At 40.9% G+C, this 27,100-nt stretch overlaps 1 protein-coding gene across 3 annotated transcripts in view; it reads left to right on the top strand.

The window, feature by feature from the left end:
• LOC127650391 (NACHT, LRR and PYD domains-containing protein 12-like) overlaps positions 1-27,100 on the top strand; it is a 195,884-nt gene that overhangs the window by 154,770 nt on the left and 14,014 nt on the right. For all 3 annotated transcript variants that reach the window (XM_052135805.1, XM_052135804.1, XM_052135803.1), the window contains 4 exons: positions 2,911-3,084; positions 3,907-4,080; positions 7,592-7,765; positions 8,640-8,813. In XM_052135805.1, the coding sequence (XP_051991765.1) occupies positions 2,911-3,084; positions 3,907-4,080; positions 7,592-7,765; positions 8,640-8,813 (696 nt within the window). The remainder of the gene's footprint in view (positions 1-2,910; positions 3,085-3,906; positions 4,081-7,591; positions 7,766-8,639; positions 8,814-27,100) is intronic.

Below are 27,100 nucleotides of genomic sequence, written 5' to 3'. Positions count from 1 at the left end.
ATTATAGCTGTTCAGAAAAAGGTATGCAAAATATTTTAATGAGTGGGCACAATCTTTAAAAACTGCAGCAAACTGCTTTTAACAATACTTCATAACAGGCTTCTGTAACGACATCCTATAGCTGGTCATGGGCAATTTATTTTCTGATGTTTTTAAGTTGACAGAATGTGTTAAAACACAACAGTTAATGCAAACATTTAATTTATAAAATGTTATCTTGCTGGCTGCTTGAGACAAATTAATTTTGACATTATTATGTTCACTACTGCAAATATTTGAGCAATAATCATAAACCGATAAGTGAACAATTTCTCAAAATCTTTAGAGATCAGATTACAGTGTTCAGTATATTTTTATGTGTTTTCTCCGTTTTCACACTGTAAAGTCGACCTTCTCACTCCACACGACAAACGATCTTATATAAACCGAAAGTCATTCATTTAATATGGAGAGCATTGTTGCCAACTGTTTGTCATGGGAAGTCGCTAAAGGCTCACTGTAATGTCGCAAAACTGAATCATGTGATGACGTAATTTATTACGTAAAACATCATATTTAAATATGTAAATGAATGGTGTAAATAGTTACGGCAATTCTTTAAAGGTGCTGAACCATGTGTGTTTTTTTTTTTTTTATTTAATTAATGATTTAACAATTAGTATTTAATTTCTAATCATTTAGCTATCTCTAATTGAACTTATCAAACATTCAGACAGTGGGATATTTCTATTTAATTTTATTTATTTGGTTTTGAAATTATTGAGCAATGACAAAGTCTAAAATGTGGAATATCAATAAGGCAGACTACAAAAATCGCTAAAATTGTCGCTAGTCGCTAAATCAAAAAAGTCAAATAGTCGCTAAATCTAGAGACAAAGTTGCTAAGTTGGCAACACTGAGTCACATGGGATGATGACCAATCTGTGGATTCAGAATTTTCGGATCCGATTTGAGCTTTGCATGTGTTAATTTTTTAACTTGAGTGACTAGACTGTATGCGACACCCCGACCGGATGTGATGTATTCCAATCAAATCTATGTGCGCGAGATGAGAATTATTAATACTTTTTTGTTTAACTTTATCATAAACACTTGATACTTGTAAAAAGGAATGGACATTGATAAAGAAGTCAAAAATTATTAATTTTATATTTATATTTTATTATTTTTAATGTTGTCTCTGTTCCCTCCAAAATGATTGGCAGTCATTTGTTCTATATGCATAGCTATTTATTATTTGTATTCATATTAGCGAGTATCATCATTTAGTCTCAACGGGGATGAAGATATATTATTGTTTATGTTACTTTTATATGACAAAAAGTTTAGTAATTACAGTAGGCCTAAATGTGCGATTTAATGGGTACATTTTTCATTTATTTCTGCACATGCAAAATATAAAGTACATATTAAAAATCACATCTATGAATTTCTATTTGCCGACTTATGGTTGTTGTAGCTGTTAATTATATTAATAATAACAATAAAACAGTATCAAAAGAAATTATTCTATTAATAGTAGCTACTGAAGTGAATATTAATCGTGTATTTAATTGTATTCATCCATCTGCTCAACAAAATCATTCACAGTAATATAATTCTTATCTTGGGTAAAACGTTAATTCTCCCTTTGATTAAAAGACATTGCGAGTAAACTGACAGTTCATCATGATCGCCACTAGGTGGATACGAATGACAGACATGAATGTCACAGACAGTGAAAAGGCAGCTTAAGATTTGGGCTGTTTTGTTCACTAATATTTTAGACATTTGCTGATATTCAATAATAAGTTCAACTTCAAATGAACACTTCAAAACACTGTGAATATTTGTAGATAACCTAATAACTAAGTTGTTTAGATGTTTCTGAATGCACTGTTGCATTTCCATCAATAATCAACATTCCCAACTCTTACAGTAATAAGAAGACATACCAAATCCAAGGAAATTTTAAATGTTTCTTTTTCAGTGACACTTTTCCCTAAAAATGTTATCATTATTGTTACTTTTTCATATGCAATTAAAATAATCTGTAATAAATTAGATATATTCAGACTTTTGAAAGCCACCATGTCTTTGAATTTCTTTGTGATCCTTTAATTTAAAAAGAACAAAACAAGTAACACAATCTTGTAATTAAGAACAACAATAAAGTTTATTTATCTATCAACCTGTTTTGTAATTCAATAAAATACGTGATAAGAACATGTACAGTTATAAATGCTCCAGAAATTATCATGATATGAAAATGTATATACCTAGTTTGTTTATTTGTAGGTTTTTACTGTCTGTAAATTATATTTTTAATTGAAGCTGGTGTCAGTTCATATCTCATTTTTTTTATCTTGCTGCAGCTCTGAGATTAAACCAAAGATACTTAAGATCATCTCAGAATTACATGATCTGATATTCTGATATTTTTAAATGGTGCATAATTGAAACAATTCTTACAATAATATAGAGTTATCTGTGAACTATGTGTGTCACATGTTATTAGGAAATACTATAGAAACTGATCTAGTCCAAATGTAAATAAAATCCAATCAATGATCATAACATCAGAGAAGTCCAGATGTTCAGTAGAGAAACAAACAAATCAAAAGAATCAGAGAACAGAGAAACCAGACAGAAAAGTCACAATTGATTCATTTACAGAATTTTAAATAAACCACATTAGTTTTAATTAAGGAATTATGAAGAAAACAAAATCATGAAGAAAGAGAAGGAAAAACATAAAACAAATTATTTTGTGTCTGATATTGAAAAATATATCTGATTTTATTAATCTAGTAAAGATGTTTAAACAGATGTTTAAATATTAAACAGATACAGAAATGGTATATTCTGCTGTTGAACTGATGTGTGTGTTGTGAACTGAGAGAGTGAAGAGTATGTCATTGTTCTCTGCAGGTTGATTGATTGTGATGTCACAGATGAAGGTTGTGCTGCTCTGACTTCAGCTCTGAGATCAAACCCCTCACACCTGAAAGAACTGAATCTGTCTGATAATAAACTAAGAGATTCAGGAGTGAAGCTGCTCTCTGATGGACTGAAGAATCCTCACTGTAAACTGGAGATACTGGAGTAAAATTTCACAAAACTCTCAAATCATCCTTCATTTACTTATGCAGTAAATAATCAATGATTTCACAATATCAGATTGAGTCCTAATTTTACTCTCGGAAATGAAAAATTTATAATTTACTCCCCCTCATGTTTGGAGAATCCTCGCTGTAAACCGAAGATCGTCTGAGAGTCACATGCTCTGATATTTTGGCAGAAATATTTTTAAATGGTGCATAATTGCAGCAGTTCTTCAATAATATAGAGTTATGTGTGAACTATGTGTGTCACATGTTATTAGGAAATACTATAGAAACTGATCTAGTCCAAATGTAAATCCAAAAAACATCATCCAATAAACGATCATAAGATCAGAGTAGTCCAGAAGTTCAGTAGAGAAACAAACAAATCTAAATCAAGAACTAGAATCAGAGAACAGAGAAACCAGACAGAAAAGTCACAGTTAATTAATTTGCTGTATTTAAAATAAACCACATTAGTTTTAATGAAGGAATTATGAAGAAACCAAAATCATGAAGAAAAGGGAAAACAGAAAACAAATTATGTTGTGTCTGATATTTAAAAATATATATGATTTTATTAATCTTTGTTTTGATTGAATTAAAGCTTTTTTGTCATCAGTAAAGATGGTTGATTAAATATTAGCTAGATTCATATTTAGATATTTTGTATCATATTGAATTTATATTTCTTTATACATTTGAAACACAAATACACATAGATTTGAAAATAACATTAAACACAGAAATTTGAATATTCTCCTGTTGAACTGACGTGTGTGTTGTGAACTGAGAGTGAAGAGTGTGTTATTGTTCTCTGTAGGTTGATTGGTTGTGGTGTCACAGTTGAAGGTTGTGCTGCTCTGACTTCAGCTCTGAAATCAAACCCCTCACACCTGAAAGAACTGATTCTGTCATGGAATAATTTAAGAGATTCAGGAGTGAAGCAGCTCTCTGATGGACTGAAGAATCCTCACTGTAAACTGGAGCTACTGAGGTAAGATTTCACAAAACTCTCAAATCCTCCTTCATTCTTCTTCTGCAGCAAATAATAATGATTTAACAACAATGGGAAAAAAAACAAAAACCACAAGGGTCGATGTCGAGGGCGAATCGAGACGTGGAAGTACGCGTCCTTCAGGTCTACCGCTGCGAACCAATCTAGATGTCGGACGCCAGATAGAATTTGTTTCTAGGTGAACATTTTGAACGGGAGTTTGGACAAGGTCTGATTGAAAACTCGCAGGTCCAAGATCGGTCGTAAGCCGCCGCCTTTCTTGGGTACAACGAAGTAAGGGCTGTAGAAACCCTCTATCGCGTCCTTGGCTAAAAGGTAGGCGATTTCTTCGCGCAGGGACTGGGCATGTTCGTCACGCACTGCGGAAAAATGAACGCCCACGAAGGGGGGCGGAGGCCTGGCAAACTGAATTGCGTAACCGAGTCGAATGGTCCGGTGCAGCCAGCATGACGGGCTGGGCAGTGAAAGCCATGCCTCTAAGCTCCGTGCAAGGGGCACCAAGGGGACGAGTATTTTGGACATACCCGGCGGGGCTTCGCAGCGGTGCGGAACAGGTAACGCGGCGTCGGGAGGCAACATGGCGTCCCGAGGCTCTGGTGCTGAGAATAAACTCAAAGCACTTACCTTGCTGCCGGGGAACAGTCGTGGGGCTGAGGGCGGGGACACCGCTTCCGGGAAGCCGGGACTGTTGAGGCCTGAAAGCAGAGTGCCGTGAGAATGGCATTTGCGGGCCATGTGACCCAGAGACAAAGGAAATAGCTCTTTTATTGAGAATTTGGGTACCGCAGCCCCTGTTGGGGGGTGCGGCAAATGAAAAAACACAGGATTCTCCTCCCGGCCCTCCACTGGGGGACGGAGCGGTCTTACCACCTCCAGAGATAACGTCTTGGACTCTGGGTGCGTTGTCTCAGGAGCGCCTGGGAGCCTTCCGGGTCCTCGAGGGGGTCTGTGAGACAGGGGGCGTGCGCTTCCCGCGGTTTGCTCGACACTGGGGCTGAGAGCTGGGCCCGGGTTGAGGCGGAGCAGAAGGTCTTCTGGCCGCGGGAGGACGCCCTCGGCGAGCAGACGGGGCACGGGCCGTGGCAGCAGGCTTGCGGCGAGGCATGATGTGAGAAATGGCCTCCGTCTGTTTCTTCACCGTGGAGAACTGCTGGGCGAAGTCCTCGACGGTGTCGCCGAAGAGGCCAAACTGGGAGACAGGGGCGTTGAGGAAGCAAGTCTTGTCAGCTTCACGCATCTCGACCATGTTCAGCCATTGCTGACGTTCCTGGACCACCTTTCTTGGGTACAACGAAGTAAGGGCTGTAGAAACCCTCTATCGCGTCCTTGGCTAAAAGGGAGGCGATTTCTTCGCGAAGGACTGGGCATGTTCGTCACGCACTGCGGAAAAATGAACGCCCACGAAGGGGGGTGGAGGCCTGGCAAACTGAATTGCGTAACCGAGTCGAATGGTCCGGTACAGCCAGCATGACGGGCTGGGCAGTGAAAGCCACGCCTCTAAGCTCCGTGCAAGGGGCACCAAGGGGACGAGTATTTTGGACGTACCCGGCAGGTAACGCAGCGTCGGGAGGCAACATGGCGTCCCGAGGCTCTGGTGCTGAGAATAAACTCAAAGCACTTACCTTGCTGCCGGGGAACAGTCGTGGGGCTGAGGGCGTGCGCTATCAGCGTGGCCATCGCCTGCCGAGCGCCTGCGCTGTGACCTTCGTCGCTCTCAGGGCGAGGTCGGTCGCTGAGCGCAGTTCCTGCAGCGTGTCGGGGTCAGGGCCACCCCCGTGCATGTTTCGCAGTGCCTTGGCTTGGTGGAGCTGCAGGAGAGCCATGGCATGCAGGGCGGAAGCGGCGCGTCCGGTGGCGCTGTAGGCCTTCGCGGTCAGCGAGGATGTTGCTCTACAGATCCGGGAAGGGAGTACAGGGCGGCCCCGCCAGGTGGTAGGGCTTCCGGGGCATAGATGGAGCGCAACTGCCCTATCCACCAGGGGAATCGCCGTGTACCCGTGGCGCGCTCCGCTGTCGAGGGTGGCGAGGGCAGATGAGCAGGTGGCGGTGTGACAAGTGGAGAGGGGTGCTCTCCACGAAGACGTCAGCTCATCATGCACTTCCGGGAAAAACGTGACCGGGGGGCTGTGAGCAGCGCCCAGACCCCAGGAACCAGTCATTCAGCCGTGATGGCTGTGGGGAGGATGGAGGGTTCCAATCCAAGCCCACGCTGTTGGCTGCCCGGGAAAGCATGTCGGCCATCTGTGCGTCGGCCTCAGCCTGGGCATGCAGGCCCGAAAGCGGCAGCCCAGGGAGTCCTCAGCATCAGATACCGCACCCTCCGATGCCGCGGCAAACTCATCTGCTTCGATCGCAGGAGGGTAGGCGGACTGGCTGTAAGGCGAGTCGCCGTTGCCTCGAGCACGGACAGGAGTCAACGAGCGTGCTGGGGTGCGGGTGGTCCGAGGGGGCGTACCCGGCGGAGCTGCACCCCCTGCCATCCCCAAATCGCTTCCATCGCCAACTGCATCGTCCTCAATCCCGTGGGAAGAAGGGGCAATGTGGGGGGGCGGCTGGAGTGGCTTGCTTACGGTTGTAAGCGAGCCGCGACCGCAACGTTGTCATGGTCATGTTCTCGCAGTGAGAACATGAACCATCCACAAACGCAGCCTCGGTGTGATCGCTACCCAGACATACGAGACAATGCCTGTGGCTGTCTGAAGCAGAGAGCAATCTACCGCATCCAGAAACAACACAGGGGCGGAAAGGCATCTTTATGAAGACGCGTCCTTAAAAGGACGTTCAACGCCGCTGTGTTTTGCTCTTTTAGAGGAAATTACTCTTAAATAAAATCACTCTTTTATGAAAAAACTTGTGAGAGGTCTTTAATTTGCGCTGTTGAAGCGCCCAGGGACAGGAATGCACAGCCGTGCAAACGGGAGAAAGCCGCTGTTGTGCGCCGTAAGGTCCAACAGCATGCAGCAGAGGAATGACAGGAACTGGTGTGTAACTCGCAGCAATTGCAGACACGACCATCGGCTCCGAAGAAATTTTCTGAATGAACTCCCGTATTTGCGCCGCTTAAATACCCGTATGTCCGGGGGCGGGATATGCAAATACTGGCTGCTAACTTCTCATTGGCCTTTTTTCATAGATCAGAGGTGGATATCGGCGCTCAAGAGAGACCCCTAGTGTCGCTTCTCTGACACAACGTGGAGAGAGCAACAGAAGGAGAAACAAATTATTTTGTGTCTGATATTTATAAAGATATCTGATTTATGAATGTGTGTTTTAATTGAATTAAAGCTTTTTTCATCATCAGTAAAGATGGTTAATTAAATATTAGCTTGATTCATTTTTAGATATTTTTGTATCATATTGAACTGATGTGTTTCTTTACACATTTGAAACACAGACACACGTCAATTTGAAAAAAATAAAATAAAACGGACACAGAAATGGTAATATTCTCCTGTTGTGTGTGTGAAGAGTGTGTCATTGTTCTCTGCAGGTTGAGAGATTGTGATGTCACAGATGAAGGTTGTGCTGCTCTGACTTCAGCTCTGACATCAAACCCCTCACACCTGAAAGAACTGAATCTGTCATGGAATAAACTAAGAGATTCAGGAGTGAAGCTGCTCTCTGATGTACTGAAGAATCCTGACTGTAAACTGGAGAAACTGGAGTAAGAATTCACAAAACTCTCAAATCCTCCTTTATTCTCCATCTGTAATAAATAATCAATGGTTTAACAACAACGGAAAAAATTTCATAAAAACAAAAACAAATTTGAAAACGGAGTTCTCTCAGATAATGGAAGATAATGTTGCTTGAACTTATCAGATTGAGTCCTAATTTTACCCTCAAAAATGACAAATCTGTCATTTACTCCCATTCATTTTTGGAGAATCCTCACTGTAAACTGGAGATCATCTGAGAATCACATGATCTGATATTCTGACAAAAATATTTGTAAATATTGCATAATTGCAACAATTCTTACAATAATGTAGAGATATGTGTGAACAATGTGTGTCACATGCTATTAGGAAATACTGTAGAAACTGATCTTGTCCAATTGTAAATCCAAAAAACATCATCCAATAAACAATCATAAGATCAGAGAAGTCCAGAAGTTCAGTAGAGAAACAAACAAACTTAAATCAAGAACCAGAATCAGAGAACAGAGAAACCAGACAGAAAAGTCACAATTTATTCATTTACAGAATTTAAAATAAACCACATTTGCTAAAATGAAGGAATTATGAAGAAATTGAAGGAAATACATATTTAAAAATATATCTGATTGTATTGATCTTTGTTTTGATTTAATTAAAGCTTTTTCATCGTCAGTAAAATGGTTGATTATGTATTAGCTAGATTCATATTTAGCTATTTTTGTATCATATTGGATTGATGTTTCTTTACACATTTGAAACACAAATAAAATAAATATTAAACAAATATTAAACAGATACAGAAATAGTAATATTCTCCTGTTGAACTGATGTGTGTGTTATGAACAGAGAGAGCAAAGAGTGTGTCATTGTTCTCTGCAGGTTGAGTTATTGTGATGTCACAGATGAAGGTTGTGCTGCTCTGACTTCAGCTCTGAGATCAAACCCCTCACACCTGAAAGAACTGATTATGTCTGGGAATAAACTAAGAGATTCAGGAGTGAAGCTGCTCTCTGATGGACTGAAGAATCCTGAATGTAAACTGGAGATACTGGTGTAAGATTTCACAAAACTCTCAAATCCTCCTTCATTCTCCTTTTGTAGTAAATAATCAATGATTTAACCACAATGAAAAAAATAACATATTAAAAACAGAGTTCTCTCAGATAATGGAAGAAAATGTTGCTTTAACTTTCAGATTGAGGCCTATATTTACCCTAAAAAAATTTAAATCTGTTATTTACTCCCCCTTATATTTGGAGAATCCTCACTGTAAACTAAATATCATCTGAGAGTCACATGATCTGATATTCTGACATAGGGCTGAAATGATTAGTCAACGTTATAGTCAAAAATTGTCATTGTCGAATACTCATTTTATTGCATTTAACATGAGATCATATGAAACTCTAATGATGACATGCAAGAGGAGCTCTTCAGTTAGAGTGCACGATAGAGGAGAGGAAGAAAACAGCTAATAGTCCGGACACATTACAAACTTTCCAAACAGCTTTATTTGATGTACATCGCAAAATATGAAGGAATTAAACAAAAATACAATATAAGTAAATACAGAAGCAGTGTCGTAATGAAATAAAGCAGAGGTGGAGCTTGTGTTCCGCTGAAGATAAACTTGCATGTCAGAGCATTTTTAAAGGCAAGTTTTTTTATTTTGTCATTTTGCAACACGAAAATGGCACATAATGATGAAAATTAAATACATTTAGTAAAGCATACTGTTGACAAAAATGTGTTGAGATAGAAACTATTCTGCAAAAAACTATACTGCAAAATATAAACAGAAGAAGAAACATCTTGAGAATTTTTATATAGAAGAAGATATTAGACATGGATTCATATAATACATTAATTCTCCGCTTGAACTGGCTGAATTGAACACGCTGAACACCGGCATAATGAACCGCTTCAAAAATACCTCATTCAAACATTGTTGCGTATCTTCCATTGCAATTACGCTGTTTCCGTAAGAAACAAGCTACACACAATATAAAATCCTTTCACAGAAAATTAATATGTCTCTAAATCATGAAATCAGAATACAGTAGACTAACTTTTAAAAAGTATCTAATACTTCAGTCTATTCATGATTATTTCAGGAGCTCAGGTTTTTCACAACAAGGACAGAATGTGGAGTCCCACGTGATAGCATGCGAAAGGCAGACGTGTGAGATACAGCTCTGTGCAATTTGCTAATATATTTAATTATTTTCATGATATAATCTGGTGAAATCCTATACACCCAGTTACACATTTGCTGATAAACATGGCAAAGTCCTCGGGCTCTGGAGACATTAAAAGACACTTATGTGTTCAAGATGAAAGCCCATACAGGCCTGTGGACCGGGGACTCAATTTGGATGGCGCAGCGGGACAAGAAATCCAGCGTCAACTGTCCAATATGTCAGTGATGCTGATGAAGGTTGTTGCTGACTTGGAGGATCTCGCTGCAATACGTCAATCGATTACAGCAATGGAAAAACAAATTCTCTGAGTTAGTCACAAGACTGGCAGATGTTGAGATATAGATTGATTATTTGGAGTCATCGGAAAGGGAATTATGCACTAATCTGCCCGCGACCAAGTTATACATGGAAAAAATGTGGGAAAAATTGGAAGATCGGAGCCGAAGGAACAATTTACAGATTATTGGAATTCCTGAGCAAGAAGAAGGCAGAGATATGGTGAAATTTCTGGACGAGCTCTTGCCGAGTCTGCTTGATATAACAGGCCATAAACTGGAAATCGAGCGGGCTCACAGAGTCCCGGCTCGCAGATCTGCTGAGGGTAACAGACCGCGATCAATCCTGGCCAGATTTCTGAGATCATCCGATAAAGATCTCGTGTTGCACCAGACAAGGAGCAAAGGAAAAGTTTTCTTGGAAGAATCACAATATTTGCTTGTTCCCGGACTTTGCAAACTCGAAAAGAGAGAAACGCGATCGGTTCAAGGAATGCAAGAAACTCTTGCATCAACGTAAGATCACTTTTGCACTGATGTTTCCGGCCAGACTGAGAATTGATGCGAAGGACGGTCGCAAAGTATTTACATGCCCCTATCAGGCAATGTCTTTTATAGAAACAATGGGTGAGTAACCATTGGGTATTTCTCTTGTGAGTGGATCAACTCGCTGTACTTACTCTGTCTTTCGGAAGAAGCTGTGTGCCATTTTTGTTTCTTTTTGCATTGTCTCTGCCGAGTGGCTGGAGTTTGTTTTGTTTTGTGGATTAACACTTTTCCTTAAAGAAACTTTTGCATTGACAGAAGATCACTTTTACAATGAAGTTCCCGGCCAGATTGAGAATAGACACTACGGATGACCACAAAATATCTACATGCCTACACAAAGGATGTCTTTTATAAAGTTGACAGGCTGTGTAAGTCATGGTATATACTTATATGTGCCTCAGAGTGAATTGACTCTTGACCATCCGAGGAACATGCGTGTTTTGTTTCCTTTTGTGCTGGTTCTGCCTAGCATTTGGAGCTTGTTTTGTTAAATAACACTGCTTCAGGAATCTGTTAGTTCCTTGTGCTTATGCCTCCTGTTGGGTGGAGTATGATTTGTGGAGTATTTTCGCAGGACATTGGAATGATTACGTCATCTGCTGCACTCATCAGCTGGCTCACTGAAGATTCATTTGTCTGTCCGAGGAAACTGAACAGCTTTATATCGGCAGGAATTTGTTTTGTGAAGGAACACCTTCGAGAGAGTTCTGTGAATGAGTCTACACGTTCTTTGTTTATTCTGCCTATTGGCTGGGGTTTGTTTTACAAAATATTTTATGTTATGTAATTTTGCCTTACAAATATGTGAGGCAAAATTGAGCAATCTGATGACAAAGCTGTTGCAGGGGCTCTCGTAGGAGTACATGGACTCTTTGAGTTTAGAGAGATCGACGCCGGTTGGCACTGTCGTGCGCGGGGTTAATGAGTACATTTTTATTTATTCTGTTTGTTTTGTTCGGGGGGAAGTTCAGGGTTTTATTGTTGCAATAATGTTGAAATGTGGTCTTCATAATTTTGTTTTTGGCACACAATTTATTTTTTCTATTATATCAAAATGTTAAATGTTAACATGAGTGGATTGTCTCTCTCCACATGGAATGTGAATTGCTTGGGGCACCCCATAAAAAGAAGGAAGGTTATTTATTTTCTTAAACGTAAGAAATATGATATAGTGTTTCTTCAATAAACGCATCTTTCCCCGCAGAAAGCTGAAAAATCTGGGAAGATATGGAGTGGACATATTTTCTTTAGTGCTGGCTCAAATAAGAGCAAGGGAGTCATTATATTGGTAAATAAACATGTACAATTCAAATGTCTCAAACAGTTTAAAGATAAATTAGGGAGAGTAATTATTGTTTTAGCAGAAATTCAGGGGGAAAGTCTAATTTTGGCTAATATTTACAAACCTAATTCTGATGATCAAGGCTTTTTTATAGATCTTGAAGGCAATGTTGCAAGGCCCTGCACCCCTCATGATATATCTTCTGATGAATTCAGTCCTTGATCATAGTGAAGCAAAAGGGTGTAAGCCCCCTAGAGCAACATTGACAAATCTTGGTCTTATAGATATTTGGAGACTTTTAAACAAATCTGGTAGGGACAAAATATTTTTTTTTCATTAGTCCACAAGATTTATTCTAGAATAGATTTTTTTTAAATATCCAAATCCCTCATTTCATCTATGTTTGATTGCTCAATAGGAAACATTTTTAGTCTCAAATCATGACATGGTGAGTTTAAAGGTGTTGCCACATATGGAGAAAAAAAAAATCATATAGTTGGCACCTTAATGTATCCCTTTTGCAAAATCCTGAATTCCAACAAATGTAAAAATCAATGTTTTTATGGAGACCAACTGGTCCTCAGTATCCTCTGTGGGCATGGCTCACAAGGCACTTAAGGCGGTTCTTAGGGGTTGATGCCTCATTCATTAAAAAAAATCCAAAGCACGAGAACTCGTGGAGTTGGAAGGAAATATTTAAAGTGCAGAGGCAGAGCTGAAGCACTTATGTCGTCTGATGGCCTAAGATAATTTACCCAATTGAAAAATAGATATAATACTATTTTGTCGCGGAAAGTGGAGTTTTAGTTATTCAGGGCAAGACAGTCATACTTTGAGTCGGGGGACAAAGCAGGAAAACTTTTGGCAAGATATATATAAAGCAGAGAGAGTCTTTTTCTACCTTGCCCTCAGTGAAATCTGCTGGTGGTGAAATTATTACCTCAGCCATTGATATTAATCATGCTTTTGAAGAATTTTATATTGGTCTCTATAGTTCCACATCTTCGTCTTCTGATGAAGATATTAGAAACTTTGTGGAACGATTGAGCAAAAAATTATCTTGATTCTGGGGCCAGATGGCTTTGCCGCTGAGTTTTTTAGATCTTATGCTACAGAACTGGCTCCACTTTTGCTAGGAGTTTATATGGAATCATTAAAGAATGGACATCTTCCACCAACCATGACACAAGCCTGGATCAGTCTGATTCTTCAAAAGGACAAAGATCCAAGTGAGTGTAAAATTTTCCGTCCAATTTCCCTGATCGAGTTAGATGTAAAAAACATTTAACAAATTCTGGCTATTCGATTAAGTAAAGTTATGACATCACTTATACATATAGATCAGGTGGGGTTTATTCGAGGCTGTAGCTCTTCTGATAACATTAGGCGTCTCATCAATATCATGTGGTCAGTAGCGAATGATCAATCTCCGGTTGCTGCCATCTCACTTGATGCCGAAAAGGTGTTTGATATGGTAGAATGGGATTATCTCAGATTTTGGAAATGTATTGTTAGGGGTATAACAGTTATGACCCGGATCAGATAAGGAGAAAGAAAAACCAGGAGTCAAGAAGTTCAATCAAAGAATCCAAAATTTACTGAAGAATAGTTTGCAGTGAAATTGGTAGAGCCAGAGGCAAAGTCTCACGAGGAGATCGAAAGCCAAATCATACATTACACAAAATCTTACATCAATTATACCATTTGCAAGGAGTACATTCTATTATTTCACTCCTGATTGGCTAACAGAGCATAAAGTCACAACATATAGATAGCTATAGCACATCAACATTAATCAGCGCAATTGTCGTCCTGGCCCGAGATTTACATCTGAAGTGACCTCGCAGATGGTCTCGGGCATCTTCGAGTCTGCCTGCTGTGTCTCCCTGGGTTCAAAACCTGGGTAGAAGGTCAATACGCACACACGAAACACTGACGAACGACAGTGTTTCTCTGCGCACAAGGGAACCAGAGCACAGGCAAAGGAGAGGAAAGAAATAATAAGAGAAAATTTACACTTCTACTTATTCAAGTGCTATCACATAGGATTTTAAATCATATAATTAGTCATGGACAGGTAAAAATCAACCACAGAATACATCTGGAACATATGTTTAACATTCTCCCTGGTGTCTCATCTCAAGCTTATTCCCAAGACGACCTTCAAGTCAGCCTCCGTGCAGAACAGAGAGAGAGGCTTCAAGGAATGTGCATGAAATCAAAAATTAACTCTTAACACACATATGATTCAGCGTATATTTCAGTTATGCATAAGAAAAATAAAATTGATTATGTGATCATGCATATAGTTAATTCATCATTTTATTAAAGAAGTTAAGCAACAGAATATAGATAGATACTGATATAAAAGGATATATATATGTATTGATATATCTGAAGAGACAAGGGATTTCGACCCTCACCCTTCAGTCCCCCGTTTTAGACCAATGTGGGGTCCAATACCGCCACGTCTGGTCTACCAAGTGAGGTCACTAAGGAAGGTGGAGTGGTAACGCATGCTTCCCTGACGGGTCACACTTGTCTCTTCGCCTCATTGCGGACATGCTGGATACTAAAAATTCCCAGTCCCCACGCAAAGGCTCTCCCCCCTTCCACTCACAACAGGGCATTGATGTTATCCTTCTTAAGTTTCTCTTCCAAGCGTGTCGTCAGTTTTCTCAGTCGGTTTTCCTCCTCGGAAGGGTTCAAGTTACTGCAAGCAGACCTGCATACATAAGAAAAACAGAAACGAACACACATCCACACACACAGGCAGAGGACACCCACTCCCAAAAGAGCTCCGAAAGCATATAACACATATTTAACAGCTCCCATGACCAAATCCTCTGACGCTAGCCACAAACTCCTCCCAGGCTTCCTCCACATATTCCTCCACTGTTTCCGTCATGTCAGTAAATATTGCTCCTACCGAAAAAGCCAAAACCAATGCTACTGCTATAGCAGACGGAGGTTCTGAATCAGTATACCATGGAGTGCCCTTAGATTTAAGCCATACAGAATTCAAATACTCATAACCTGCAAATGGATCATTAGTTTTTATCTGTTCCAGAAATGCAGTGATAAATTTCTGCCGAGCTGTTTGCGCCTTCAACCAAGGAAAATATTCAGTCTTCTGCTTCAACTCTGCAACACAAAGAGACAGCTCTGCTTCGTTAGCTTTCTTACTCTTATCAAATGGACGCCATGCAGGACCCATGGGGTGTGTCAACCTGTGTTTAGCACAGTCCTTTGATGGAGTCTTAGACTCTAGATCTCTAATTTCCTGTACTGAAGGAATTGGACTCAGAAATTGTCTAAATTGTTTTGCCCTGTCAAACCACTCATCTCCAATAGCTACATCGGACAACTGAGGCCACATCCTCACCTGAAATGATTTATAATTGTCCCACAACAGCTCCTCATACTTTAAAGGTACCAGACTAGTCTTTGCTCGAGTGTACATCGTTTCAATATTCAGTTTAAACACTTGCAAATGCATCCAGGCTGTCACATTATAAGCCATCGATGTAGGACTATAACATTTATCTTCAAGGTAATCATGCAAGTGATCCATGTTGAAAACAGTTTTGTTAGCAAGGTTCCTAGCAAACTCATACTGGTGTAACACATCAGAAAAACTAGCCCAAGTGTAACCTGACTTAACAAAAGAAGCATTACACACCTCCCAGGGTATCTCCATCATCTTCACACCGGTGAGCTTCTCAGAAATTTCTCTACATTTATCAACATCTCCAGGAGGAAACATCTTAACAAACCACTTTTGAATTTCTTTACCTAAACAACGCTCAACATGTGCAGTCTCCTTCCAAGGGTCATCGAATCTAGTGTACCTGGGCCAAGAGAGGGACAAAGCATTAATAGCAGGCAAACCATTTTTACTGCCATTCAGATCGAACTTGTCCTTGTCAGTTTTATCTATCCGTCCTAACCTATCACAGACTGCACCGTAAGCCCTATTAGTGTCCCATCGGATCATGTGGCATTTAGTTGGGACTAACACTCCCCATCTCATCAAATCCTTATCATTTATTGCGGTTTGATACTCATCAGACCCAGGTTCTTCTCTAATCACAATATTGCTATATATATAGCTTAGGGCTACATCTTTAACTACTTTGTTGTAACCAAGTTCATTCTTAGCTTTGGGAAGATAGTATGACATGATGTGGCGAGGATCAGGAGCACTTGGGTAGAACGGAAGTTTCACTGCTTTTCCACCTAAAATCATGTGGGAGTCATTCACATCTGCTACCTGACGCCTCCTTCGTTCTGCTCTACTCTCACCTTTTCTAGATTTTAACAAATATCGATTAACCATATCCATTCAGTATAGAGCATGCACTCATGTTTTCACGAGCTATGTGGTCAGGGATCCAGCTCATTGAACTGAAATCTCCTTCAAACAGGTCAACGCCTCCACTCCTCATCCACCGACCTTTCTGCATAATGAGGGTAGTATCGGGATAATTTGGGGAGTGACCAAGCCAATAGGTCACTGTCTCATTTCCGTCCAAACGATAACAACGATCATTTACCTTTTGGTACATAGTCGAATTAAATTTAGACCCTCAGTTGAATTTAGACATGGGTATTGTACCCATGATGGACGATTATCGATCTCCTCGCAATCCCAATGAGTTGAAAATGCATGGAATCTCCCTGTCCAAATTGAAATTTGAATCCACATCAAAAATGATAAAGCGATCAGAATTAAAAATACCAACGAGACGGAAGTACCAATCGGATGAAAGCTCGTTTCACTTTCAGTCGTCTCTCACTACGCACTTCTTCTTGAAGAATTAGCAGCTTCAGTATGTCGTCGGTTTCAGCCATCTGTAATGATAAAACATTTGTTCTAGAATTCTAAAATTTTAACATACACGACAGACATTTAATGATCCCGAGGTAGTAAGTTGTTACACTTTTCAAGTGGTTTCACCTGTGACCAATGTCTCCATACTGTACCCAAAACACCCCTGTCCAGTAGAACAGAGGTGTTAGAGGTCAATACCACCTGATAAGGCCCATCAAATTTCGGACCTAAGGGGGAAACTATCTCCCGCTGTAACATTACATTGTCACCTATTTCAGGCAAAGCAGGCATGTCTTTTTGCTCAAAATTATCTCGATCTGCTTGTCGTGTGCTAACACTAACCCGTGTGTCTCGCAGACTGTCATCCAAAGCTTTCAGATAATTTTGTAAAGCGTCTTTCAAAGGCCCGGATGGTCCCTCATGTTGCAAGGGGGCATCCCAGGGCAGCCGCATGTAGCGACCTGTCATTACCTCAAAAGGGCTGAGCTGTGTAGTCTTGTTAGGGCTGGCTCTCATGCTTAAGAAAATCGCTGGGACAGCCGCATGCCACCCTTTCCCCCACTCCAACAATCTCTTTCTCAATGAAGTTTTAAGCGTACGATTAGTGCGTTCAATAGATCCGCTAGATTGGGGCCTAAATGGAATGTGAAAGTGTTGCCTCACCTCCATCAACTTCATGACATTTTTCATCACCTTACCAGTAAAATGTGTACCCTGATCTGAATCAATTTGTAAGGGCAAACCCCATCTTGGGAAAACTTCATTCAACATAATCTTGGCGGTTGCATCTGCGGTGCAGTTTCTCAGTGGAAATGCCTCAACCCATCTGGAAAACAGATCAACAATCATTAGAATGTATGTAAAACCTCCACTAGGGGGCAGTGGACCTATGAAATCAATTTGGAGGTGTGTCCACGGCCCTTGAGGTCGAGGGGCATGTCCTAAGGGAATTTTCAGCTTAGAAGAAGAATTAACCTTAAGGCATACTAGACATCTCTTACAAAAATCATTGCAAGAAGCCCTCAGTCGTGGCCACCACCAGGTTTTGGAAATCATTGCATGTAGTTTTTCAGGACCTGCATGTGCCAAACCATGATACAAAGACATTAGTTCAGTTCTAGCAGAAACAGGACAAACAAAACGCTTATTAAATTTCCACAGTCCTTCTGCATTCTTCTGAGCTCATAATTTCGTCCATTGTTCTATCTCTTCCGAGTCGTCTTTATCATAGAGTTTAAAAATGTCTCTGAGGGTCTCACTCTCCTGAGGAGCAAGAGCCATAACACTCACGCAAGTCTCAGTCCGTGTTGCAGCCTCTCTGGCAGCTGTGTCAGCAGCTCGGTTTCCTGTGGCCTCAGGAGAATTGTCCGTTGCATGTCCAGTGACTTTGATAACTGCTCCTGTTGCAGGAAGATCACAGGCATTCATAAGTTATTTTACCTGCTGTTGATGAGAGATCGGCAGACCGGCAGTGGTTAGAAATCCTCTGCGTCTCCACACAGGGCCGAAGTCATGAACAGCACCATATGCATAACGGCTGTCAGTGTAAACATTAACTCGTTTCCCCTGGCCATACTGCAATGCTCGTGTCAATGCAATCAGCTCGGCCACTTGAGCCCCTCCTCCTGAAAGAGAACCACAGTCAACAGTTTCACCATGTTCATTTACAACAGCCCAGCCAGTGAAGCGTTTTCTCTGTTCATGAAAGCTGGAACCATCCACGAACAGCTTCATGGCATCAGAAAGTGGTTCAGATTGAAGAGGGCTCTGACTGTCTGTCTCGATCAGTCGGGCACAGTTGTGTGCAGTTCCTTCTTCTGGAAGTAAGGAGGCAGGGTTGATAGCAGTTTCTATGTCAATATTTATATCCACATTTTTACTCAAGAGAGTGGTCTCCCATTTAGCTCGTCTTTGATTAGAGATAGAGCCTAAACGAGTGTTTGTTAACAGTTTCAAAATCTGGTGTCTAGTGTGCAGTATCACCTTCTGATGAGTCACAATGTCCTCTGTAATCTTTACAGCCCATTCTGCACAGTCGCATATCAACAGGCACGGATGCTGTCCTGCCATTGAAACAGGAATAGGAGCTGAGTAATAGCCTACCATCCCATAGGAGTTTCTTCCTGGAACCCTTTGACCCAGGGCCGCTGAATAGGATCGAGTTCCCACCCATGTCCATAGATGGAACGGCCTGCTGGCATCGGCATGACGTAATGCTGGGGAGGAAGCAAGAGTTTCTTTGATACTCACAAACGCCTCCTCCATCTCCTCAGTCCAGTCGATCAGCTCCGATCCAGGTTTTCCTCCTTTCAGCGCCTCTGTGAGTGGTTTAGAAAGTTCAGTGTATTCAGAAACATACTGGCGGCAATAATTCAAAAGACCCATTACTTGCCTTAGACCAGTGACCGTGTTTGGTTTTGGAAGTTCAATGATAGCTTTAACTCGTTCAGGAGTGATGCGTCTGCCGTGCACACCCACAATTTGCCCCAAATAAGTCACTTCAGGCAGTGCTAGCTGTGCTTTCTTCAAGTTAACCTTGAATCCCCCGTTTTGGAGGGCATTCAAAACAGTCTGTACAGCAGTCAAATGTTTGAACTTGGTTGGACTAGCAATTAAAATGTCATCCACATATTGTAGGACAACAGATCCGTCACACTCAATTTGTTTTCTTACCGGATCGATGAAGGATGCTAGTACCTGATGAAACAGTGTGGGTGAGTTGCAGAAACCTTGTGGCAAACGACTCCATGTCCATTGGCGACCCCTGCTGGTGAAAGAAAATCTGCCTTGATCCTCCTTGGCTAGGGGACAAGTCCAAAAACCATTAGAAATGTCTAAAGCAGTAAAAAGACAATGTTCAGATCCTATCTCGTGTAGGATAGTTGTGGGGTTGGCCACCAGAGGGTGCATTTTCTCAGACACTGAATTCAGAGAAGTGTAATCAATGGTCAAACGCCAGCTCCCATCTGGCTTTTTGACAGGCCACATAGGAGAGTTAGTGGGGGAAGCACAGGGGATCACAATTCCCCGTTTGCATAACTCATCAACAACAGTTTCAGCACCCTCCCGAGCCTCATTTTTCAAAGGATATTGTCTTTTAGCCTCATGCAAAGGGCCCGGGATGCTCAGTGGCTGAATCTGTGCTAAACCACAATCATATTTATCTTTGGCCCATACATCAGGGAATTTGGAAATTATAAACTTCCACTCAGAGCGAGTCTCAGTTAGACTAACAGATCCTGCCACTGCACATTTTCGCTCATGGTGGGGGCCACTCTGAGATAAGCGAATTGTTTCATTGCAGCCAAGCACTAGCTTATCTTGAGAAAGCAAAACATCAGCCTCGAGTTCTTTCAGAATGTCAACACCGATTAAAGTACCCACAGTATTTTCTCCCACCCAAAATTCAGTCCAATATACAGTTTCAGAGTTAGAAAGGGTTAGAGGGACAGGAACAGATTTATGAAATACATTTGTGCCATTTAAACCTTCTATATACAAAGTTTCAGAAGTGATCTCAAGATCGAGATCTGTAATTGATACAGTCGCGCCCGTGTCAATCAAAATAAGGCATTGCCGGCCTCCTAACAACGCATGTATGAATGGGCGGGTGTCTGCATAATTACATGAACCGGAGGCCGCTGACCCCTATTCGTCACCTATCACCTGTCTCAGCTTTTTGAGTTCAGCTGTAGTCAGAGAGTTAAACTTCGGAGCATCACTGTTGACAAAAACATCATTTTTAAGACCTTCCTTTTTCTCATTTCTGTGATTTTTTTTTTGTTTACCACTTCGACAATGGCGACCCGACTTCGGATAAGCGGTTGAAGATGGATGGATGGATGGATGGACTTCGACAATGTCTAGCAATGTGGCCCTCTCTGTTACAATTCCTGCATCTGTCAACAGGCTTGGTACAATCTCTAGAGGTATGACCTTTTTCGCCACAATTATAGCAGGTTATGTTATGGCGGGGGCTCATTTCCACTTCAACTGACACAGCAGATACTTTACCCACATTAACATCATCCTCACGTGTTTGCAAACGGCTCCAGCTTACAGAGCACCAACGAAGCAAATCCTCCCAATATCTAATGTCAATGGCACTGTTCAACAACATGTCTCGGTATTGTTTATTCAATCCGCCTGTAGCGGATTCTATCACTATGGCAGAATCAAGATCTTCTATGTTGTTGTTTGCAGCACAGTACGTTTCATAGGCTATGCTGAAAGCTCAATGTATTCTAAGGGGTTTTCAGCCAGCCCTCTGTTTAATCTGTGTTACACTGGTCCAGGGAAAAGACCCCCGACCCAAAATATCTTTCACGCGTATCTTGTAATCTGAGTAAGCTTCACAAAACTCAGGCCAATCTGTGGGGACTCTGGGGTGGAAAGGAGCAATCTGAACCGCCCTTAATTTGCTGGGGGGAACCAAACCCTCAACCAAAGACTGTATATCTGCCATCCCCAGATTCTGTTGCCTAGCAACGGCCTCTAGCCTGTCCCATAGAATTTTGTTTGGGTTATACAACTTAAACGGTTCCAACCCTGCAAGCAAACTGTTCTTCTCAGCAGCTGTGAGTCTGACCCATTGACCATCCTCACAGCCAGCCCCCATCTCAGCATTCAATCCTCCCCTATCCTGATGTCGGATTGGGGCGGCGAATGCCGTCTCAATGGGTTTAGACATTTCTCTGGGGGACAAGTTAAGATTTCTGGCCCCCGGTTTTTGCTTAATCTGCTTTGCTTGCACGGCAGGAATCTCTGAAATGTCATAAGGTGGGGGGCGTGAAACAGCCACATTCAACAATCTGCGCGCCTCAGCATATGGCCCATCGTTCTGATTATCAGTATGATCAACAGCGCTGAAAGCAGCCGCTGCCTGATCAGTCTGAGAAGGGAAGGTGGGGGCCAAGGGAGGACGGAGAACTGTCTAATCTTTCACAGCACTTTCTGCTTTTTCACAAACAGCCTCAAAACCCTTACTCAAACTACACAAATCACAGCCGACTTCCTGCCCAATAATTTTTGCCACGCTGGGCAATCAAACTAGACCATCCGTCCATCATATTTGGAATTGCCTTTTCATGGTTTAAGGGTACACCACCCAGTTTACAAATCCATGAATAGGCAAACACGGATAAATATTTGGCCCTATCAGCGTCTTTTTTGTTCTGCAGCCTAAATATAACAACACTTATCTTAAATACACCCTTGGTTTAAAATTCAATAACTTATTTGACTTCAGTTTAACGCAATACACTCAAAGCTTTATTGTTTGTCCAGATAATGTGATTTCCCAAATACAATTCAATCGCTTTAAAGTGATCACTCCTTTTATAATCTAAATATTCTTACTCATCACTTTGATATAAAAGGAGTTATGATCTGACACATGTCCATTCAACAGCTGCTCCCTCTCAGAAAAGAACAGCCCAAGAATAAACATTGTCCAGTCCGCTAAGGGTTAACTTTTTGATTTCATGCACATTTCTTCGATTTGAGCTCGTCAGAGCAGAGCTGTTTACAGCGTGTGCCCTGCTCGTTTTGGTCAGAACTACTCAGAAAATTCCCTTTATCAGACATTTTTCTTGGTCACAGTTGAAAATCACTACCGAAAAGATTTTAGCAGCAAATATTTTACGCGGATAAATTAACTATAACAGCAACAGTCCTGGATTTCTACACAATTTCACCACAAAGTATTCTTCACAAACATCCTGGTCACATATACTGATCCATACCAATTAGGGTCACCATTTATTTACTTACTTGGGACCGCTCCTGATGCATCCCTGGCAAAACAATCCCTATTGTATTTTATTTTATTTTATAACTAATATCTGAATCCCTAACTGCCTGATTCACTAAGCTCGGGGTACCCCTATCTGAGTTGGAAGAGACTGAGCAGGTTTACGGTGCCACTGGACCTCTCGTCCAGGGACGCACTCTGCCGGGGTGGTGCTTCACCCATGCCCACCTGGGCCCCCTCACAGAGCACGTTTCACTTGCGCTGTTTGCTGTTGCCCCTTAAACAGCTCTCTCAGCGACTTCTTATACTCTCAATAGTATAATTAAATTACTCTTCACACGCCTCGTCGGAGTGAAGCTCTCCCGCTCCCCTTCAAAATCTCTTCCAGTCAGACAGCCCTAACAATTAATAAAAAGCTTCCTACCTTGTTTGCTGATTTGCCAGAGATGTCACCACGGAGTGATTGCCCGCTAAATCCTCCACCAAACTGTTAGGGGTATAACAGTTATGACCCGGATCAGATAAGGAGAAAGAAAAACCAGGAGTCAAGAAGTTCAATCAAAGAATCCAAAATTTACTGAAGAATAGTTTGCAGTGAAATTGGTAGAGCCAGAGGCAAAGTCTCACGAGGAGATCGAAAGCCAAATCATACATTACACAAAATCTTACATCAATTATACCATTTGCAAGGAGTACATTCTATTATTTCACTCCTGATTGGCTAACAGAGCATAAAGTCACAACATATAGATAGCTATAGCACATCAACATTAATCAGCGCAATTGTCGTCCTGGCCCGAGATTTACATCTGAAGTGACCTCGCAGATGGTCTCGGCGTCTTCGAGTCTGCCTGCTGTGTCTCCCTGGGTTCAAAACCTGGGTAGAAGGTCAATACGCACACACGAAACATTGACGAACGACAGTGTTTCTCTGCGCACAAGGGAACCAGAGCACACATTTATCAGGTCATTTTAACCAAAACAGTGAGATAAGAAATATTCACCCCTCAGGCAAAGGAGAGGAAAGAAATAATAAGAGAAAATTTACACTTCTACTTATTCAAGTGCTATCACATAGGATTTTAAATCATATAATTAGTCATGGACAGGTAAAAATCAACCACAGAATACATCTGGAACATATGTTTAACATTCTCCCTGGTGTCTCATCTCAAGCTTATTCCCAAGACGACCTTCAAGTCAGCCTCCGTGCAGAACAGAGAGAGAGGCTTCAAGGAATGTGCATGAAATCAAAAATTAACTCTTAACACACATATGATTCAGCGTATATTTCAGTTATGCATAAGAAAAATAAAATTGATTATGTGATCATGCATATAGTTAATTCATCATTTTATTAAAGAAGTTAAGCAACAGAATATAGATAGATATTGATATAAAAGGATATATATATGTATTGATATATCTGAAGAGACAAGGGATTTCGACCCTCACCCTTCAGTATGGGTTCGGGAGTACTTTTATTGTTTGGATTAAGCTACTTTATAGAAACCCTGTAGCAGCGGTAAAAACAAATGGATTCATTTCAGATTATTTTACTCTGGATAGGGTTACCCGCCAGGGTTGTCCTCTTTCCCCATTATTGTTCTGTCTTGCCCTGGAACCATTAGCAGCCGCGATAAGAAAGGAGGAGGATTTTCCAGGTGTGGGCGGTGCGGCGCATAAGCTTTTGCTTTACGCAGATGATATTTTAGTATTTGTCTCTGACCCCACTAGATCTATGCCTTGCCTCCACAGATTTATTAATACCTTTTCCAAGTTTTCAGGATACAAAGTCAATTGCTCTAAATCAGAAGCTTTGGCTTTGACAGCGTACTGTCCAGTAACAGCTTTTCAGCTGAGCGCTTCCAGTGGCCCAAACTGGGCATTAAGTATTTGGGAATTTTATTCCCAGCAAATTTGTCTGATTTAGTTAGAGTTAATTTTGATCCCTTAATAAAAACATTTTCGAATGAAGTGGACAGGTGGGCTTCATTACATTTATTGATGATTGGGAAGGTTAATGTTATTCAAATTAATTGTATTCCAAAATTCAACTACTTGCTACATTCTCTCCATGTAGATGTCCCCCTCTCTTATTTCAAGCAATTTGATAGCATAGTGAAGTCCTTCATTTGGAATGGTAAACATCCCAGACTACATTTCAATAAATTATATAGGCCAATTGACAAAGGTGGGCTAGACCTACCCAAGATTTTTTTTATTATTATGCATTCGGTCTCAGACATTTGGCTCATTGGTCACTTCCACCTGAGAGAGCCCCTCCCTGGTTTTGTATTAAAAAGGAAGTTCTTGCCCGTATTTCGCCACTGCAAAGTCTTTCGATCAAACTAACCGGAGAAGTTAAGTTACACTCCGTTATTTTGCGTTTACACTCGATATGGACAAAAGTGTCTAGAGTGTTTAATTCAGATATTTATTTAAACGTAGAGTCGAGGATATGGCTGAACCCTAAACTATGGATTAATAAGTGCCCTTTCTGTTGGTCAGAATGGATTGTGAGGGGGGTTAATACACTCGGTGACCTATATGAGGGTGGAGTATTGAGACCTTTTGAAAATTTGGTTCAAGATTTTGGCATTTCCAGATCTAAATATTTTACAGCTGCGCCACCTACTCTGCACTGTTTTTGGGAGTGGCAGGCACCCCCCTAGTGTGGCAGATACTTTGAGAGAGGTGATTGCTCCCTTTGGGAAGGGTCATGAGGCAGTATTGTATTATTCCCTGCTAATCCAGAATCTGGGGTATGAAACTTTGAATTCTCTCAAAAGATTATGGGAGAAAGATCTAAAATTGACATTGGAGGAGGGGTGTGGGCTAGGATCCTAAAAAATGTCAAGTCTGCATCTAGAGATGCAAGGGTTTGCCTTGTGCCAGAGGTTTTCAACTGGTGAGGCGCGCCTCCCCTGGGGAGCACCAGAGAGCCCCAGGGGAGGCGCAGCGTGGGGGGAAAAAAACATAATGGTTCACGTCTGTACACATCTGTGCTGCTAGCTTGCATGTTAAAGTGCATGTTATGCATATGCGTGTTGCATATGTGTAGTTTTAAGAATCTTTAGAGAATTTTAAATGGAAAACAAGACAAAACACTTGATAACAATAAGATTTATTTACTGAATTAAACTTTAAAAAATATTCTGGGTTCAATTTAAGTTGAGCTCAGTCGACAGTGGTTATCACATAATGATAATTACCGCACAAATTTAATTTGACTCGTCCCCTTTAATAAAAATTTCATCATTCACATTGGGGCCAATTTTTGAACATTAAAATACTCACTGTTTTAAAAGTATAGCCACAAGATTTAAAGGATATGAGTGTAAACATGATTTTAGTGTTACGTTTGTGCTCTACTTAAAGGTATTGCCAATTTTACAACTTTGTTACCATGTCAATGTAAAAATTAAGATTTAAACAACTTTACAGCTTAAATAATACACAAGTTTTAACAGAAGAATGAATGTAAGTGCTTTTATAAAATTATAAGCTTCACATTTCTGGATTTAAAGCATCTAAAAATTGGCTCCCATTCACTTCCATTGTAAATGCCTCACTGTAACTGCGATGTTTTTGTGTTTGTTTGAGGGGGGTTTTTTTTTAAGAAAAAGAGGGACAAGTCAAAATAGATTTTTGTGTTAATCAACATAATGCCACAAATGCTGTTGATTGAGCTTAATGTTAGCAGAATATTATTTAAAGGGATAGTTCATCCAAAAAATGAAATTTGCCCAATTTCTCATTGGCCTTTTCTCAAAGATTTGAAGGTGGATTGGGCTCCCAAGAGCGAACCCTAGTATCACTACATCAACACAACGTCTGGGGAACACATCCATTCAGGGAACAGAGGTTATGACAGTAACCGAGACGTTCTCTCATCATTTACTCACCCTCATGCCATCCCAGATGTGTATGACTTACTTTCTTCTGCAGAACACAAGTGGAGATTTTTAGAAGAATATTTCAGCTCTCTAGGTCAGAACAATGTAAGTGAATGGTGATCAGACCTTTGAAGCTACAAAAAGCACATAAAGTCAGAATAAAATCCACTCCAGTGGATGGATTAATGTATTCTGAGGCGAAATGCTAGGTGTTTAAGAAAGATCATATTTATAACTGTTAAACTGTTAAATAAAATTTCCGCCCAGCTTGCTCACGAGGGTCGAATACACAAAGACTCTCAAGTGACGTAAGTGAGTTGGAAAGTTCAAGAACTGACACATGAAATATTTAAAATACAGACGCGCTATGTTGTTTACAACAGAGGAGAAATGTTGTACAGATGCTGAATTGGGTTTTACTATAGATTTGTATCTGTTTCTTTTTTTTAAATGTTGCTTGTGTGTGCTGATCCTCAACCTACTGAAAAACATTAGATTACATCTGCGGGTATCATCGCAAGAGGAAAGACTAACTTTTCACAGATTCA

This window comes from Xyrauchen texanus, chromosome 10 (genome assembly GCF_025860055.1).
Source record: "Xyrauchen texanus isolate HMW12.3.18 chromosome 10, RBS_HiC_50CHRs, whole genome shotgun sequence".
In the NCBI taxonomy this organism is placed as follows: domain Eukaryota; kingdom Metazoa; phylum Chordata; class Actinopteri; order Cypriniformes; family Catostomidae; genus Xyrauchen; species Xyrauchen texanus.
This window is presented reverse-complemented; position numbering and strand designations above follow the sequence as displayed.